Raw genomic sequence first — 20,488 nt, forward strand, 5'->3', positions numbered from 1 at the left:
CCGGAGACCGAGATTTTGAGCATTAATAGCTCCTAAACAACTGAACGAAATGGTATGATGAACACTCCATTCGAAAGATAAAATGTCTACACGTTATATACTTGTTACTTTTTGATCCAAAAACTTGTTTCAATAGTCTTAAAATTGATTTCAAAACAGGCTATTGAAATCACCAATCGGTATATAAGCGAGCGCCACTCGGAAATCCACTCAGTTCTAATTGAACAGCGATTGGAGCATGTTGTCGCTGTTGTGGTGAAGCTCTTCGTTTATCATGAAAGCGCGAATAAACGGTGTCGCCAAGAGCCTGTTTGTGCACCTTAGGCCAGAAGGGAATCCATCAGGAGGAGAGTGACGCCGCAAATGGTTCCCCGGGAAGAGACCGGAGCAGCCGCCACACACACATATACACGCGCGGAACTCTTCGTTTGGATGCCATTCAGCAAAATAATCTGCCAGTTTCCCTGGGTACTGAAAAATACATTCATGCGAAAGAGTTCATTTTAATGTTTTTTTATCCATGTAACACTGCGACCAAATATTTTTCAATTAAGTGCCATTAACAGGTGGTTATCGAGTGACATTAACCACTGGTGGGCTTCGAGTATCGAGGAAAATCGGGAAAAATCTAATCGTTGCTGAAAAATAATCTGCCAGTTCCCCTGGGAATTGAAAAATACATTGATGCGAAAGAGTTTATTCTAATGTTTTCTATCCATATGACACTGCAACCAAATACATTTGGTTTTGTGTTTTTTCAATCAATGGCAATTAACAGGAAAGCTTCTGAAATTATTCTTCCCCATCAGTAGAAAATTTTCGTATCCAATATTGTATGCGCGCTCAACGGAAAATGTTTCGCATCGCGAAAATTATATAATTTTCAATTGATTATTGCTCAGTCGCCGAAAGTTTCAAACTCAGAGAGTTCATTCTCCTCTAGTTTGCCTTCCAAATTGCCATCGTAAACCACACCTTCTCTCGATTCAATCACGCACAAAAAGCATACTTAAGCGATATTCTGGTGGTGAAACGCATTCATTTTTCGTGACGACATCGACAAGGCAACATCGTTATTGAACGAGCTGGACGAGCTGGACGGCGAGGGACCAAGAGATTCATTACCTGGCCTAACCTGACTTAAAACACATACAGTTTGTTTGGAACTGTGAGGGAGCGCAGAAAAGAAAGATCCATCAGAAGAAGAGAAGACGACCGAGAAATTATCAGCACCAAAAAACGGTTCCATTTGAGATATCGAAGCGGCCGCCACAACACACATATATATACGTGCGGAACTTCTTCCGTTTAAATGCCATCCAGCATCGAGAAGATTCCGGAAAATTATTATCGTTGCTGAAAAATAATCTGCCAGTTCCCCTGGGAATTGAAAAATACATCCATGAGAAAAAGTTTATTTTAATGTTTTCTATCCATATAACACTGCGACCAAATACATTTGGTTTTGGGATTTTTCAATCAAGTGTGATTGGCAGGAAAGGTTCTGAAGAGGATTCTTCCCCATCAGTAGGATATGTTCGTTTCCAATATTGGATACGCGCGCAACGGAAAATGTTTCGCATCGTGAAAAACATAATTCTCAATCGATTATTGCTCAGTCGCTGAAAGTTTCAAACTCAGAGAGCTCAATCCCCTCTAGTTTGCCTTTCAAATTACCATCGTAAACTACACCTTCTTTCTATTCAATCACGGACAAAAAGCATACATAAGCGATATTCTGGTGGTGAAACGCATTCATTTTTCGTGAGGACATCGACAAGACAACATCGTTACTGAACGAGTTGAACGAGCTGGACGAGCTGGATGGTGAGGGATCAAGAGATTCATTACCTGGCCACACACATACACACACACATATATACGTACGGAACTTCTTTCGTTTAAATGCCATCCAGCATCGAGAAGATTCCGGAAGAATATTATCGTTGCTGAAAAGTAATCTGCCAGTTCCCATGGGTATTGAAAAATACATTCATGCGAAAGAGTTTATTTAAATGTTTTCTAACCATATAACACTGCGACTAAATACATTTGGTTTTGTGATTTTTCAATCAAGTGCAATTAACAGGTGGTTATCAAGTTTGCATTAACCACTGCACTATGGTCCAGGAGGTGCATTTAAGTGGAAATTAGCATCTAGAGCTCGACAGTGATTCTCTAGACAAAAACTGTCTTCGACAAAGTTGTTACATATAATAGAGCGCTCATTTTTATGTTATCAAAAATAGGGTGACCAAAATTGTCGATGAAATGAAAAATCTAACTTTCTTATCTTTATAGATAGAGGTAAACATAGTTCGACAATATTGTAGCTCTGGTTATTTTAAGTAACTTTGTGGAACAATATTTCTTTCTATCTCTTCAAATAACCGATTTAGCGCTTTTTCTCTAGGTTGAGTTAGGGTTACCATGAAAAAAAGGTTTTTTTGCTCTAACTTTTAAATGTAAAATTCTACATCAAAACTGTCTTCGAATGACTTTTAGAGCTTTCCAATCCACGCATTTTACGGTGCATAACTTGTATGTATCTTAATTCTACTCAAAGTTATTGATGTTTTTTCCCCGAAAACACGACCTTTTCATTTGCTAGTCGTTCTTTTTGGGGCAAACATAATAAAAAATTATTGATGGCATTTTAAAAAGCACATTTGATTCTACATAAGGTGTAACTTCCAAAAGAGTGTTATTTTTTGTATTTGTGTAAATTAAATTTGAAATTATGAGTTTTTGCATATAAATGAACAAGTTGCAATTTTTAAATGCATATAGTAAGCGTAAACTTTAAAGCAGCATCACTTCAGTTCAGTCTTATAGCCACTCAACATTCAAAGGAGGTTCAAAGAAGACACATTTTTGTTTTTGTTTTCGGTGGACGAAATATAGAAGACGTTATACAATTATTACGAGAAAAATGCCAAGATATATGTGTTTTGAGTGCCAGAAAGTGCCTGAAATGCCAAATGCTGAGCCAAAGGATGAAGCGTAACCGTGTTCGGGACATTACAGAAAAAATTTCTGCCGAAGAACTGGGCTTCGCAACAGCTTCGAATCCAGTATTATCTCTTAGTAATAGGCGAACACCAGAGTATTCCGATCTTCTGATTCCGGAAAATGCTAAGCATTCGATTTTGTAGTTTTTTATTTGTATGATTTTTATTTATTACTATGAATTTAATTTCCATTATAACAACTAAAGCAGTTTCTATTCAGGAAGCATTTGATAATTTGTCGGTCCCCGCTTTTCTTTTTATACAATAAATATATTTTATTGTAGAAAAAGAAAATAGTCAGAAATTTTTCTCGTAATAATTGTATAACGTGTCTTCTATATTTCGTCCACCGAAAAAGGAAATCAACAATGTGTCATCTTTGAACCTCCATGTTGAGTGGCTATAAGACTGAACTGAAGTGATGCTGCTTTAAAGTCTACGCTTACTATATGCATTTAAAAATTGCAACTTGTTCATTTATATGCAAAAACTCATAATTTCAAATTTAATTTACTCAAATACAAAAAATAACACTCTTTTGAAAGTTTCACCTTATGTAGGGTCAAATGTGCTCTTTAAAATGCTATCAATAATTTGTTATTATGTTTGCCCCAAAAAAAAACGACAAGCAAATGAAAAGGTCGTGTTTTCGGGGAAAAAACATCAATAACTTTGAGTAGAATTAAGATACATACAAGTTATGCACCGTAAAATGCGTGGATTGGAAAGCTCTAAAGATCATTCAAAGACAGTTTTGATGTAGAATTTTACATATAAAAGTTAGAGCAAAAAAACCTTTTTTTTCATGGTAACCCTAACTCAACCTAAAAAAAAAGCGTTATATCGGTTATTTGAAGAGATACAAAGAAATATTGTTCCACAAAGTTACTTAAAATAACCAGAGCTACAATATTGCCGAACTATGTTTACCTCTATCTATAAAGATAAGAAAGTTAGATTTTTCATTTCATCGACAATTTTGGTCACCCTATTTTTGATAACATAAAACTGAGCGCTCTATTATATGTAACAACTTTGTCGGAGACAGTTTTTGTCTAGAGAATCACTGTCGAGCTCTAGATGCTAATTTCCACTTAAATGCACCTCCTGGACCATAGTGCACTGGTGGTGGACTTCGAGAAGAATCGAGAAGAATCCAGAAAGATGTCATCGTTACTGCAAAACAATCTGCCAGTTCCCCTTGGGATTGAAAATTACATTCAAGCGGAAGAGTTTATTTTAATGTTTTCTATCCACAAAGTGCTGCTGCGATCGAATACATTTGGTTTTGTGATTTTTCAATCAAGTGTAATTAATTAGCAGGAAAGCTTCTGAAGATTATTCTCCCCCATCAGTAGGATATTTTCGTATCGAATACAGTTTGCGCGCGCAATGGAAAATGTTTCGCATCGCGAAAATCATATTATTTTCAATCAATTATTGCTCAGTCGCCGAAAGTTGCATACTCAAAGAGTTCATTCTCCTCTAGTTTGCCTTCCATATTGCCATCGTAAACCACACCTTCTTTCGATTCAGCCACGGATAAAAAGCATACTTAAGCGATATTCTGAAACGTATTTATTTTTCGTGAGGACATCGACAAGACATCATCGTTACTGAACGAGTTGAACGAGCTGGACGAGCTGGATGGTGAGGGATCAAGGGATTCATTACCTGGCCTGACCTAACCTGAAACGCATTCAGTTTGTTTGGGACTGTGAAGGAGCGCAGAAAATCCGATCCATCAGAAAGAGAAGAGAAGACGACCGAGAGAATACCAGGTTCCGCTTGAGGCATCGGAGCAATTGCCATACACACACACACACACACACGCATACACGCGCGCAACTCTTTACGTTTGCTGGTTATCGAGAAGAATCCGGAAAGAAGTGATCGTTGCTGCAAAATAATCTGCCAGTTCCCCTTGGCGTTGAAAATAACATGCAAGCGAAAGAGTTTATTTTAATGTTTTTTTTTTGTTTTTCTGCGACCAAATACGTTTGGTTCTGTTATTTTTCAATCAAGTGCAATTAGCAGGAAAGCTTCTGAAAATTATTCTTCCCCATCAGTAGGATATTTTCATATCCAATATTGGATGCATAAAACCTTGTACCTCCAACGTAACGCTCTCGTTTTCGAAGTCCCCCAAATATTCATTTATTCTTTCATTCAGAATGGATTCATATTCAACTTCAAACAAATGATCACTAAATCAACGATAGTCCTACGTCACCATTGCGGTTATACCATAGATATAACCCACTTCCTGTTTTTTTCCCATACATTCAGTGGCACCCTAATGAACACCATCTGCGCCGGCATCTAATGATATTAGGTTGGCGAAAAAGAAATCCATTACTTCTGCGTAAATTCTAAACTTTATTTAAGATGTTTCGAATTGTCCGATTTGGGTCAAATATGCACCGTTTTGTTGTATACTTTGTTGCCATTCAAAAGGAAGCTTCATAATACTTATCTGATAGAAGTCTTGGGTCTTATTGGCGAAGAACAATTGGCGATTTCCAAAACCTTCTCTTGATCTTAATTTCTTATCACTCAGGAAGTTTTGCAATGCGAGAAGAACGTAGTAATTGCTTGGTGCCAGGTCCGGACTTTATGGTGGAAGCATCAAAACTTCCCAAACAAGCTTCCGGAGTTTCTGGCGAGTCACGTGTGTGGCCTTGCGTTGTCCTGATAGAACACAACACCTTTTTTGTTGTCCGATTCTGGCCGTTTCTTGTCATTCGTTAGCATCGTTAGCATCAAACGGTCTAATTAAAACGGTAATCTAATTTAGTGTTTGACAACTCATAATAAAGTATTCCTTTTAAATCCCACCAAATACACAGTAGAACCATCCTGGCTGTTAGTCCTGGTTTGGGCACCCTTTGAGCTGCTTCATCGTTGTCACACGATATTGTCGTATGTGACCCATTTCTCATCCCGAATCACCATCCGTTTGAGAAATGGGTCGATTTCATTCTGTTTGCCCAAGGCTTCGCAGATGAAAATTCGTTCCATCATTCGTTTTTTATATTAATTGGTGTGACACCCGAACAACGAACTTCTTTTAGAATAGAGGCTTTACGATACTACCTTTAAAATGGCAACAAGTTATACAACAAAACGGTGCAGGTGTCTTGATATAGCAAAATTTAAACTACATTTACTTAAAATTACAAACATCATAAAAAAAACTATGGTAGGTGCAAATTGCGGGTAATTCGTCCCCTTGCCATAAATAGTAGAATAAGTTGAAACGTAACGGTGCATATGCAACCCAAATCGGATAATCCAAAACATTTTAAGGGAGTATTCTAGTCTAGAAATATGAAGAAAAAATCAAAACCACATTTCCTCATCTTTCTGAAGTTTTGGCACTGAAGAATATACCCTAGAGAGAACTTTTTGAAAATCCCATTTATTTACCTATAGACGAATTTCACGCCAACTCGACTGGCCGTTCGCAGCACCATCTCAGATAGCAGTAAAATGTTGTGGGTGTAAATACATGGGTCTTCCAAGCAACTTTACATACTTTGAATATTAGACTATTAGACTAAGGGCAAAACAAATTTTCCTGATTTTTTACAAAAAAAAAATATCTCAAAAAATATAATACCTAGAAAATTCCAATCAAAAGATGAGATGTAGGAAATTATTTAAATGTACATTTAAAATACAAATTTTTGTTTTGAAAAAAATTTCGCTGAAAAGAAAATTATTTTAAAACAATATACAAAAATAAAATAAATTAAAATTCATTTTTTCAAAAACGTTTTTTTTTAATTCCTACTGAACCGATTTATGACGAATTTATGTGATTAATCTGTATGCATCTCTCCATCGCATGAAAATAACAATTTCTTAGTTTTATTATTTTAAAAAAAATTGGAAACGTAAGAAAAAACATTAAACGGCAGTGTTTTTCTTAAAACGGCCGCCATTTTGTCAAAAAAAAGCTTGGGTTTGACTTGTCCGAGGTTCATGCAATAGCAACATTTTTGATGATTCAGAATCTGTTTGAAATTTTTGATTCAGATAACCTGAAGAGTCGGACATGATTTAGGTATGCCTCAAAGCACTCAAAGTTTAAGTTTAGTTACTAAGTCCTAGAAAGTCGATTTTCGACCAAAAATGTTTATAGAGATAACACCAGAAATCTTGACGTGTTATGCATTTTTAAGTCATTTGGCATCGAAAAAAAGTTGTATCCTCCGCTTGGGAGATTTTCGAGGGTCAATAACTCATAACTATGAGCTCTTTGAGGCACAAAATTTTTCCGAGATCACAGTAGATCTTGATCGTGAACTATGCTCCATGAAATTAGAAGACATTCGGGAGATTTTCTAGGGGCAAAAAATTAACACTATGAGCGCTTTGAGGCACCCCTAAATCACGTCCGATTAAGCTGAAATTTAACCCAGAGGGGGTGGAGAGAATAACCACCATAGAAACATTTAGAGCCCCTCAAAACCTCCATATGCCTAATTTGGTTTCATTTGCTTGATTAATTCTCGAGTAATGCAGAAACTTGTGTTTCATTTGTATGGCAGCCCCGCCTAAGAGAGAGGGGAGGGGTATCTAACCACCATAAAAACATTTATTGCACTCTAAAGGGTGTGTCACATCAAATTGCATCACGGAAATAACGCTGTAGAAATTCGCCCAGTAGACCGATCCTTTTGAAAATTTTAGACAGTAAAATAAAAACTATTAAACAACTTTTGGCATTTTCTTTTTATTCATACTTCGAGCCCAAGCCCGTATGCTCGCACCTTCCTCTTTACCCCGTCCATAAGGTTCTGTACAACGTCAGGTTGTAGTTTTTTTTGAACAGAAATCCATTTTCTCTTGAAGTCCGCCTCCGATTTGACAACTTTTGGGTTCTCCCGGAGGGCCTGCTTAATAATCGCCCAATATTTCTCTATTGGGCGAAGCTCCTGCGCGTTGGGCGGGTTCATTTCCTTTGGCACGAAGGTGACCCCGTTGGCTTCGTACCAATCCAACACGTTCTTTGAATAGTGGCACGAAGCGAGATCCGGCCAGACGATGGTCGGGCCCTCGTGCTGCTTCAATAGTGGTAGTAAGCGCTTCTGTAGGCACTCCTTTAGGTAAACCTGCCCGTTTACCGTGCCGGTCATCGCGAAGGGGGCGCTCCGCTTTCCGCAAGAGCAGATCGCTTGCCACACTATGTACTTTTTGGCAAACTTGGATAGTTTCTGCTTGCGAATCTCCTCCGGAACGCTGAATTTGTCCTTTGCGGAGAAGAACAACAGGCCCGGCAGCTGACAAAAGTCCGCTTTGACGTAGGTTTCGTCGTCCATTACCAGGCAATGCGGCTTCGTCAGCATTTCGGTGTACAGCTTCCGGGCTCGCGTCTTCCCCACCATGTTTTTTCTTTCGTCGCGGTTAGGAGCCTTCTGAACCTTGTATGCAGGCCCTCCCGCTGCTTGGTCCGCTGGACGAATGAACTTGACAAATTCAGCTTATTGGCGACATCCCGGACCGAACTTCTCGGATCACGTCTAAACTGCTTAACTACGCGCTTGTGATCTTTTTCACTGACGGAGCATCCATTTTTGCCGTTCTTCACCTTCCGGTCGATGGTTAGGTTCTCGAAGTATCGTTTTAGTACTCTGCTGACCGTGGATTGGACGATTCCCAGCATCTTACCGATGTCCCGATGTGACAACTCCGGATTCTCGAAATGAGTGCGCAGGATTAATTCACGACGCTCTTTTTCGTTCGACGACATTTTTCCAAATTTACGAAAAATTGACACTGAAGCCTGGCCAACGTGATCTATACACTCTTATCTGATTATAAGCGAAAGCTGAAGATATAATTCCTAAAAATTAAATTTCTACAGCGTTTTTTCCGTGATGCAATTTGATGTGACACACCCTTTAATACCTCAATATGCCCAATTTGGCGCAAAATGTACCCGGCGCAGAACTCAGATACTAAACATTTCTTTTCACTTGTGTGATGCGCGTCTCATTTTATACACACATACACATCAAATTCTAGCGCTTCGTTCGTTCTAAGCAAAGCATAAAAACAACAGCGCGCCCCCATTTGAACCGTATACGCTTGTGTGAAGAAAAATATCTCAACAGAGAGAGCAATCCAGTTTCAAGCGCGCAGTATAGAAATACGGCGCAAGCACGGGGCAAATTTCAGCGTAAAACTCAGCTTGACACTGGGCGCAAATCTATGCGTAAGAACGTCGCTCGTTTCGCTGTGTTTCGGAGCGTGCTTATTCGTCAGAGTTCATGTGTGCACAAGGAGTGGGAGCTCAACTGGGTACAAAAATCTTGTTGCGCATCAGCCCCGAATTGCATTCTGAAGACTGCTGCAGACTGCCTATGAGACTCAGGAGTGTGGTAATGGATCCAAGTTTCATCCATTGCCACAAAACGTCGAAAGAAGTCCACTCGATTACACTTTAACAACGCCAAACCGGCTGTTGAAACATCAACGCGTTGCTGTTTTTGGTCGACGGTCAAGAAACGCGGAACCCTGGGAAGCCTTTTCATGTCCAAAATGTCGTGCAAAATGCAAATGCATCATTCGTTCTTGTGAAATGCCTACGGCCTCAGCTGACTCTAGTAACTTCACTTTACGATCGTTCAAAACAAGTCGATGCACTTGTTTTACTATTTCTGGATTCGTAGCCTCTTTTGGCCTTGCAGAGCGAGGCGCATCTGCGGTGCTTGTACGGCCCATTTTATATTCACTAAACCATTGAGAAACTGTTGTTCTCGAAGGAGCTGGAGTGGAATAACATTGTATTGATTGTTCAGGAGTTTTTCTCATCAAAAAACAATGTTGGATCAAAATACGATATTCCTCTTTATCCTTTTTCTATACAAATACTCAGGTAGTGACACTTAAACAACTGTAGTTTATGAACAAATAAACGAAATGTCATGAAATTTCACACATAAACTAGTGACAGATGAACCTCTCGAAATGAATCTTGTTAATGTTGTAAAATCCCGGAACTTTTCAGCCCATGTTGTATAAAAAGTGGTATTCGCTTGGACCGCGTCGGTCTCTGCCGATTTTATAAATATTTTTTTTGAAGAAAAATCCACTGTTGGTCCGCAGAAACCGGTGTGATCAGATGAGAAATTCATTGTCAGTCCCCAGAGACCGAAGCAGGGCTTAACGCGTAGAACGATTCAGAACAATGATGATAAAGAACAAAGAGCCACCGAAAAAAATTAAAGACACACAATTGGAAGCACTGAAAAATAATTGGAACTAGTTTTGAATGTTTGAATGCGCAACAATGCGTTTTCTTGCGTCTGAATGCAATGGAAATGATTCCAAAGCAATGAATTTGTGTACCGCAAAAAGAGACATTGAAATAAAAGGGTGGGTAATGTCGTGGACATAATCGGAGAGACGTAGGACTGCAGCAATTTTTTCAAATTTTTTTAATTCTATCAATATGGGTTTCAAAGGAAAGGGCTTCACTAGTAGAACACAGTTATTTATGAAAAATACAAATCCAAGATGACTTCCTATTAATTGGTGTATTTGGAATCAAAATTCATTCAAAGATTTCAAGGTTTTTTTTTTCTCAATATACAATCGAGGCATGTTCGAGAATACACGTGTACCAGAGAAAATCGGAGAAAATGTTATTTGGTTATTGGGCATTGGAATCTCAAGCAAGTAGTAAAAAAACACGCTCGCTATTTACAATTATCGAGCAACTGTAACCTTTTTTTATAAAGTGCGGCTCGATGAATGTCACCAAACCATAATGTACACCAAACCGTGGATTTCTGTGGCTGTAATCGTGATTTACGAATAACTTGTGGGTTTCAATCACATTCCTTATGGAAATTTTCAATTTGGAAGGAGAAAAAGAATTTTAAAACTCATCACAAAGCCAGTTATTAAGCTTTCATTTGTCTCCTGGAACGTAGATCATTCCCTACAAAAATATTTTTGGTAGATTGAAAAATTACATACTTGTGTTTGATTTCGCACGATTGAAGAAAAACTAATTGGGCAGCAAATGGATAGGTCATTTTTTTAAATTAATTCTTTGCAACCTTCAATAATTGGATTAAAATGTTTAAGTGAAAACAAATATGTCAATTTTATTTTCCATTGATGTGAAAATTAAAATTCAAAAATATGTATTGCACAGAGGGGAAATGACGGTTAGATGGACAGGATAAGACTTAAATGCATTTCTTTCCAATCCAATATACTGTTTTTGAAAACATTTCACACAAAAAAAAATCCAAAGCTTACAACTTGAATAAAAATCAACCGCCAAGTAGATTTTTTTTCGTTTTCAGGGTGAAATGGCCACATGCGAGATGATTAATTTATTTGTTTTCCAATCGTTTGTATGAAGCAAACTGAAACATTAACGAACGGAAAGAAAGAAAGAGAACCTGAATTGGATGCTCTTTCTATCATCAATTTTTCACTGTCCTTCTTACTTCCACTAGAAGCTGATCGTTTTGCTACTCCAGCAGTACGATTATTTGAATATTTCCAACTATTGTGCAATTCCAAATGAAATCGAACTAAAAATGCCGATTTTAAAAACATGTATTTTGATTCGAACGAAATTTTGTATTTCGTTTGGGTTTGGGTTTCCACAGCATTCGGGAAATTTTTTGACTCAAGTGTAACATTCGAGAAGGGCGTATCGATTTTAGTAAGAGAAATCTTTGATAATTTATATCTCAAAAACTATGAGTCGTATCGAAATAGTGTCTTAGGAAGAGTTATAGAGTATTGATGTTAAAACATAAAAAATATACACTGGGAGAAAATATCAGTACTCTTTTTTTATTTACAAAAAAAAAACTTTATTTTGCAACATCTAAAATACACATTTTTATTTTTTTCCATATAAAATAAAAGTCATGTAGAAAATTTAAAAAACCGATACAAGATATATTTTTGACAAACTTTGTGGAACATCAAAGTTTTATTATTAATAACTTCAAATTTTTATAAAGACAATTGAATAGAAATGTTTTTTTCAAATATCTCGAGAATAGCTGCATTTAGAAGGAGATTGATGAATAGCTTTTTTATTTTAAATCACATCAGGATTCATATTTCGCGGCTAAAAATTATTGTTTATTTTTTTTTTTTTTATTTAACTCGTTTATTTTTACAGGCTCAGTTACATAGGTTTAAAGGAGCCGAACTCCTTACTGTATTGTTACTAGTATATATACATTTTTCCTTAATTCTAATGTTAATAATATAGGGAACCGATTACTCGCGGTCAACTCGAGTTTAGAAGGGTGACATATTTTCTTCAGGAAAAGGAGGGGATATGAGGATATGTTGACAATGATCACACTCACACTCTCAATCACACTCATCACACTCAATTCTTAAACCTATCTTATATCTAATATGTATTTACATTTCATCTTATTCTTAAGAAGGGATCCGATCTCTCACAAAGGAAAAGGAAAAGGAAAAACTAAGGGTATAAGGACAATCACACACGAAGATCGATAGCTTTAAGGAATACATATATTTGGGACATGTAATCAAGGTCTAACCGAGCCAACACGTCTCTCACCGGCACATTGGGCTGCCTTCCTCGGGCCCGAAGGGTGACTACTAAATTCGATCTGGCGACAAGATACAGCTCGCACGACCAAACAACGTGCTCGATGTCGTGGTAACCTTGGCCACAAACACAAAGATTGTTGTCGGCAAGATTAATACGAAAGAGTAGCGCATCTAACGAACAGTGATTGGACATGAGTCGGGAGAAGGTGCGAATAAAGTCCCGACTCAATTCCAGACTTTTGAACCACGGATTGAGGCTAACCTTAGGGATAATTGAGTGGAGCCACCGGCCCAATTCATCTTCGTTCCATTTGCGTTGCCAGTTAACTATGGTATTTTTGCGGACTAAAGAATAAAATTCATTGAAGGCGATTTGACGCTGATAAATATCGCCTTCAATTGCACCTACCTTTGCTAATGAGTCAGCCCTCTCATTACCCGGAATTGAGCAATGTGAAGGGACCCAGACAAAGGTAATGACATAACAGCGTCTGGATAAAGCACTCAAAATTTCTCGTATTCTCTCAAGGAAGTACGGCGAGTGCTTTTCCGGCCTCACTGAACGGATAGCTTCGACAGAGCTAAGACTATCCGTTACAATATAATAGTGTTCAACAGGTCGTGAGGCGACGCTGTCCAGCGCCCAGTGTATCGCTGCCAATTCAGCAATATACACTGAGCAAGGATTCTGAAGACTGTGTGAGGTGCTAAAAAATTCGTTGAATACTCCAAATCCTGTGGACTCATTCATAGAGGACCCATCAGTAAAGTACATATTATCACAATTGATATCCCCATACTTTGCATCGAAGATCGTTGGAACGATCCTCGATCGAAGATAATCTGATGTTCCATGGATATCCTGCTTCATGGACAGATCAAAATGCACAGAGGAATTGATGTAGTCAGGAAAACAAACACGGTTGGGAATATACGAAGAAGGATCAACCTGCATGGAGACGAATTCATGATATGAGCTCATGAATCCAGAATGAAAATTTAGCTCGATCAGCTGCTCAAAATTTCCGATCACCAATGGGTTCATAACCTTACACCGGATGAGGAACCGAAGAGATAATAAATTGAAGCGATCTTTTAGTGGGAGTAGGCCTGCCAAAACCTCGAGACTCATGGTATGCGTTGAGGGCATACATCCCAACGCGATACGGAGACAAAGATACTGAATTCGCTCGAGTTTAATGAGGTGTGTTTTGGCAGCTGATTGAAAACAGAAACTGCCATACTCCATCACTGAGAGAATTGTTGTTCGATACAACATTATAAGATCTTCGGGATGGGCTCCCCACCAGGTGCCGGTAATTGTACGGAGAAAGTTTATTCTTTGTTGACATTTTTTACTCAGATACCTAATATGGGCCCCCCAAGTACATTTAGAGTCGAACCAGACCCCAAGATACTTGAATGACATAGCATGAGTGATCGGTTTACCCAAAAGTTGAAGCTTTGGTTTTGCTGGTTTATGCTTCCTAGAAAAAACCACCATCTCTGTTTTCTCCGTGGAGAATTCGATCCCTAGCCCAATGGCCCAGGTTGAAAAATTGTTCAAAGTATCTTGTAAGGATTCTTGCAGGTCGGATTCGTTTGATCCTACGACAGACACCACTCCATCATCTGCAAGTTGTCTTAGGCTGCAATTTTGTGTAAGGCAATTGTCAATGTCGCTTACGTAGAAGTTGTACAAAAGGGGGCTTAAACATGAGCCCTGGGGGAGTCCCATGTAAGAGACCCGACTTACTGCCGAATCTCCGTGAGAAAAGTTCAAATGTTTCTCACAAAGCAAGTTATATAACATATTATTCAATAGAGGCGGCAGACCCCGAGATTGTAATTTGTCTGACAAAACCTCTATTGAAACAGAATCAAAGGCCCCCTTTATGTCCAAGAATACTGAAGCCATTTGTTTTTTTTCGGCGTAAGCCATTTGAATTTCTGAAGAAAGCAACGCAAGACAATCATTCGTCCCCTTGCCCCTGCGGAACCCATATTGTGTATCTGAGAGTAGGCCATTCGTTTCAACCCATCGATCAAGGCGAAACAAGATCATTTTCTCCAACAATTTCCGTATACAAGACAGCATTGCTATTGGGCGGTACGAATTGAAGTCGGACGCGGGTTTTCCGGGTTTTTGAATAGCTATAACTCGTACTTGTCTCCAATCATCTGGAACAATATTATGCTCCAGAAACCGATTGAATAAGTTCAACAAGCGATGTTTCGCCACATCAGGGAGATTTTTCAGTTGAACTTAATTCTATCCGATCCCGGAGCAGAATTGTTACATGAAAGGAGAGCAAGAGAGAATTCTACCATCGAACTGGCAACGTAGCGAAGACATTGTGTGTATTGATTGGTTGTTGTTCTTGAGCCAGTGGAGAAGCGCCCTTCAAAATTTCTGCGAAAGTGCGTTTAGAGCGTTCCCTCAAAGAGCGCTTCTGTTTCTCCCAGCGAGCCTTGTATGTTTCACAAGCTGAGAGCACGTGTGGGGATCCCCCGCAATATGGACACTTATGCTCAGTCGCACTGCAGGATTTCCCCTCATGTTGTTCTCCGCAAGTGGCACATCGTTCTTTATTGGCACAATAAGCAGCCGTGTGACCAACTGACTTGCACTTTAGACAAGTCATTGGCTTTGGAATAAAAAGTCGCACGGCTAACCTCAATTTATCTACCATCACGTAGTCAGGGAGAGCTGAACCAGCGAAGGTGACTCGAAACGAGTTGGACGGCGTAAATTTCTTTTCTTCTCCTTCATGGGAGACTGTTCCGAGCTGGCGGCAACCCAAGATCTTAACAGTCGTCGAGGGCAGTTTTTTAAAACGGCCGGTACCTTCACTCGTAATGTATTCGCACGTCAAGCCCGTTTCGGTTATCACACCCTCAATTTCGACTATGTGAGAGGGTATGTAGACCCGATACTCAATTGTAAAATGCTGATCGACAACAATCTTGTTTGCGTCTTTTCGATCATTCACGACAACTCGCAATTTGTTTGGTCTAACCTTCGAAATTTCCGAAACGGAGGTATACCTTGCCAGATCTTTCGCGATCTGCATGACTCTCAACGCCTTTCCATTTGGCTTAGGCCTGAAGAAAACAACCCAGGGACCAGTTCCGGGCGCATCTTCTGGATAGACCTTTACACGGAGAGTGGGAATAACAGGGGGGGAAGGCGAGGACGGGGATTGAGAGTGGGAAGGCGAAGGTTGAGAAGGAGCGGGAAGAACAGAGGGAGAAGACGAGGTTGAAGGTAGAGTGGGATCGTTAAGGGCAGATGGGAGATTTGCTAGTTTTTTGGAGGGAGGCTTGGTAGGGTTAGCTGACTCGTCCCCAGAAGAAGTATCTTCCGTATTTGGAACACGTTTGAGTGACTTTTTTTTATCCGTTAGGAGGGAACTAGAGTCAGAGACCTCCATATCCGAAGGTCCCCCACTCTCTGCCATTTTAAATTTTCACTTATATTCTAAGTATTTTTTTAAACAATATTTCACAATAAAATAATTCACAAAAACAAAAAAAAAAAAAAACTTATAATTATTAAATATTTTCTCTCAGTATATTTAATGTTATTCACCTATGAACGCACTCCAGTGCAGATAAACGGGAGCGTGCTGAAAGCTCGTTGGTGGTGGGAATGTGCCTACGACACCACTACACACAGTCGTCGGTGAAAGCTTACCCGCACTGTCACTGTTGGCACGATGACTCGGCGAAATCTCCAATGTCGGCGAAGCAGCGACAAAACAAAAACCAATGCTTGGCTTTCCGAGGATGAAAGCCTTTATCCACTTGCAGGCAGGGCACTTCACTCACTATCCAGATAGTGAAATGAACTCTTCAGCGGCAAAAAAACAACAATCACGCGGTAACCGATAACGGAACTTGGACGCGACTTTCCTTCGTCTGGTTACTTCGGGCAATCGGCGAAGAATGAAAAAAAAAAAAAAATTATTGTTAACATAAGAAAATTCGAGGTTTCGAAAATTCATGAAAAATCGATACGTCCTTTTCAAAAGTTACACTTGAGTCAAAAAATTCCCAAATGCTGTATTTGTATGCAACCCAAACGGAATGAAAAAAAATTCATTCGGATCAAAAATACTCATGTTTTGTCATTTGTCGATTCCATTTGGAATTATTCTATTCCAACAGTGCAATTCGAAAGAAATGTCTTCGATGGAAAATCGTCCGCCTAAAACGGGAATCGAATTCGTGTATTCTATGGGGATCAGAAAGGTGTGGTACATAATCAAGTATTAACACCGCCTGATACTGTCGTTGGCGATGTTTACCGATGACAATCAATACGTTTCAAGGTAGCTATAGAAGGAGAGGAAAATACTCACGGGATTTACGGGATAGTTCTACCCCACCCGTCATATTCGCATCCGAATATTACTCATGAAATCATCCATATTTTACTTATTTATTGGATTACTTCGTAATTTTAGAACATCTTCTGACAAGAAATCCGGAGGTTCTAGCCACATGTGAAGCATACTTTGAATAAATATGAACTTTGAATAAAAATGCGTTTGATATACATAAAAAAATGAGGAGTTATATCCACACATCAAATAGTTCATATTTGTAAACTCCATTTTATTGGCAACAAAACTTCTGGCTGAAGCGCAAACCGACTAATTAATCGAAAGCTTAATTACCCTGCAAATAGCTTCCATCGTCTGTTTTGTTTTGCCCCATGAGCCTTTTTCATCCCACGAATTTCACCTCTCCCACTCTCACTGAACAACAAATCCCAATTAACTTGTTTATTTCCATTATTAGTAGCGACCGTTTTTATAATTTGATATGATTTTTTTTTCTCTGCCTTTTTGTTTATTTTCATGTATGCTTTGGCTCGGCTTTTGTTCGATTGTATGATGTATCCGGTTTGATCATTCTACGCCCGCCCACGCTCCGGATACTATTTTTTCGTTTGGTACGATTATTGTTTTAAACAACTCCCCCCTTGCACTACACCGGATTCCGGTTCGCCGACGACAACATCGACAACACAACCCCACTCAACAAACGTCGCCGTCGCCAACACATTGAAAACCGACCCCACTTATTTTTGTGTTTTCAATCGAAATGTGCGCGTGTGTGTGTGCGTGGGTGGGTGGATGTGGGGTGGTGTGCCGGAAATTGGGTTCACGGATTCCCGATTAACAGGATCTCAAATTACAGATGATGAAATCCGGAGCGCTGAGGAGAAGTTCGCCGAATCCTTAACGCTGGCACAGGTTGGAATGTATAATCTGTTGGAGAATGATGTAAGTGGTTGATTACATTCGAGATGATTGATGAATATTTAAAGTGATCTTTTTTTTTTGTTTTTCGGTTTATTTCCACAACAGGTAGAGCAGGTCTCACAGCTAGTCACATTCGCCGAAGGCCTGTTGGACTATCACCAACAGTGCGCTGATATTCTACGGGTACTAGTCGAGGTGCTAAATGAGAAGTAAGTGATGAACAGATAAGAAACTTGCTGACGGGGACTAGTGTGTGCGTGAAGCTGTGTGGGAAGTTGGCGTCAGGCGTTAGTAATAAATCTTCTCTTCGTACCAATCTCCTCGTCATTTCATTGGTGTGGTCCCCGAGGAAACTGTTTCCATGGATCCTAGTCATCATAATTGGACTCGCTGGAATTGCTTGTTTGCGCATCAAACATCCTAGGGGGAGATTTATTTCTTTTTTCTGTTCTCGTCGTTGTCCCTCGCTTCGCCGCGGTGGCTTGTTTGTCCTTTTCTCACGCCTATTTTTCGTTATCACATCCAGGTTTTCTTATTAAGCGCACGTTCATGGGTCCAATCGCAAATTTATCCCTTAAAATTATTTTTTACTATAAAATGTCAGTACTTCCACCAAAACTCGACATTATAATATCAGATTATTTTCAGACACAATTCTCGCGCAAGATTTTTCATCCACTTGCAAACAACATGTTTTTCCGTTACATGGAATAAATGTTTGATACAGAAAATATGATAGAATGAAGACAGTCCTAAATCGGACAATTCTTTTCTCGAGTTTTGCTCTCATCAACACATTCGGCGATCAATTTTTATTTATATAGACAGAAAACGATATAGGAGTGCGTTTTATCACATTAAAATCCATTTCCACATTCGAACGAAGAACAATTTCGTTACCGCAAACATCAAATGGACTAACAACGCTTGTCAATATGTAATTGCAGAACACATGTGAATTGAATGTTTCGAATTTTCCCATTTTTCTTCAGAGTTTTCCGAAAATTTTCACCCCCTCTCCTTTCCAGAGGAGGAAGGGGTGTCATACCATCATAGAAACATTTCTCGTACCCAAAAACACTCACATCACATTTGGCTCCATTTGCTTGATTAGTTCTCGAGTTATGTAGGAGTTTGTGTTTCATTTGTATAGCAGCCCCATGCCCCTGAGATATGGGGATCGAACCACCATAGAAACATTTCGTGCCCCCTAAAACCTCCACATATTGATTAGTTCTCGAGTGATGCAGAAATTTGTGTTTCATTTCTATGGCAGAAATTATTTATTTATTGCACCCTTAAAATCTCCATATGCCAAATGGAGTGGAATGTTTAACAATCATAGAAACATTCATTGCATCCTAAAATCTTCATTAGAGTGCCAATGAAAATGGTCAAGTCTTATTTCGAAAAGTTACCTCATAAAAAATGTTCACCACCTCGAAAAAACACCAAATGCCAAATATTAGCTCAATCGGACTTAAGAGAGAGTGTCGCAAGCGGTCAAGGTTTGAGTTTTTTGAAAATCGAAAAATCACCCAAAGGAGAGGTAAAGGAAATCGGGGGTTTCGTCAAAAATTTTTTGATGCCAAATGTTTTCAAATTGCACAAAACGTCGAGATCTAGTGTCATCTTGAAAAAGTTTTATTGTCAAAAATCGACACTCTGGGACTACGAAACGTATTGTTTAGGGTGCCAATAAAAAGAGTTATCTCGATTTTTCATTCTGAACTTGCTGAGAAATGTTGATTACATTCATTAGTGTCACAAACGTAAAAATTTTAGTTTTTTTTTGAAAAACGAAAGATCACTGAAAAACGGGGTTTTCAAAAAAAAATGGTGATGCCAAATGTCTTAAAATTGCATTACTTTTCGAGATTTACTGTTATCTCGAAAATTTTTTTTTATTGGTACCTAAAATCATATGTTTCGTCTCGTACTCCGAAAAAAAAAGTTCCAGAGTGTCGATTTTTGACAATTTTTTTTCGAGATGACACTAGATCTCGTCGTTTCATGTAATTTTAACACAAAAAAAATTTAAGACAAAAATTAAAGATCAAAAAATGTTTTTCGAAAACCCTGATTTCCTTTGAGTGATTTTTCGATTTTCAAAAAACTCAAACTTTGAACGCATTGCGCCACTCTCTCTTAAGTCCGATTGAGCTGATATTTGGCATAGGCTGTTTTTTGAGGTGGTAAACATTTTGTATAGGGTAACTGAAATTTTAGGGTCGATATTTTTCCCATACATTCATTGGCACCCTCCATATGCCTAATTTGGTTTCATTTGCTTGTTTAATTCTCGAGTAATGCAGAACTTTGTGTTTCATTTGTATGGCAGTTCCCCTTTAGAGAGAGGGGTGGAGTGTCTACCCACCGTAGAAACATTTATTGCACCCTCAAACCTCTACATGCCAAATTTGGTTTCATTTGCTTGATTAATTCTCGAGTAATGCAGAAATTTGTGTTTCATTTGTGTGGCAACTCCTCCTTAGAGAAAGGGGAGGAGTATCTAACCACCATAGAATTATTTATTGCACCCTTAAAATCTCCATATACCAAATGTCGTTTTTCCAAGTCCATAAGAATCAGACAGACAGACAGACATAAATCCATTTTTATATATAT

The 20,488-nt window shown here is 38.8% G+C and overlaps 1 protein-coding gene across 7 annotated transcripts in view; it reads left to right on the forward strand.

Annotated features, from left to right (window-relative positions):
* Positions 1-20,488, forward strand: part of LOC129770164 (endophilin-A) — a 160,354-nt gene that overhangs the window by 117,983 nt on the left and 21,883 nt on the right. For 6 of the 7 annotated variants that reach the window (XM_055772826.1, XM_055772825.1, XM_055772820.1 and 3 more), the window contains 2 exons: positions 17,781-17,881; positions 17,966-18,069. In XM_055772826.1, coding sequence (XP_055628801.1) covers positions 17,781-17,881; positions 17,966-18,069 — 205 coding nt within the window. The remainder of the gene's footprint in view (positions 1-17,780; positions 17,882-17,965; positions 18,070-20,488) is intronic. The other variant, XM_055772824.1, reaches the window with a different exon arrangement.

This window comes from Toxorhynchites rutilus, chromosome 2, assembly GCF_029784135.1.
Source record: "Toxorhynchites rutilus septentrionalis strain SRP chromosome 2, ASM2978413v1, whole genome shotgun sequence".
Taxonomy (NCBI): domain Eukaryota; kingdom Metazoa; phylum Arthropoda; class Insecta; order Diptera; family Culicidae; genus Toxorhynchites; species Toxorhynchites rutilus.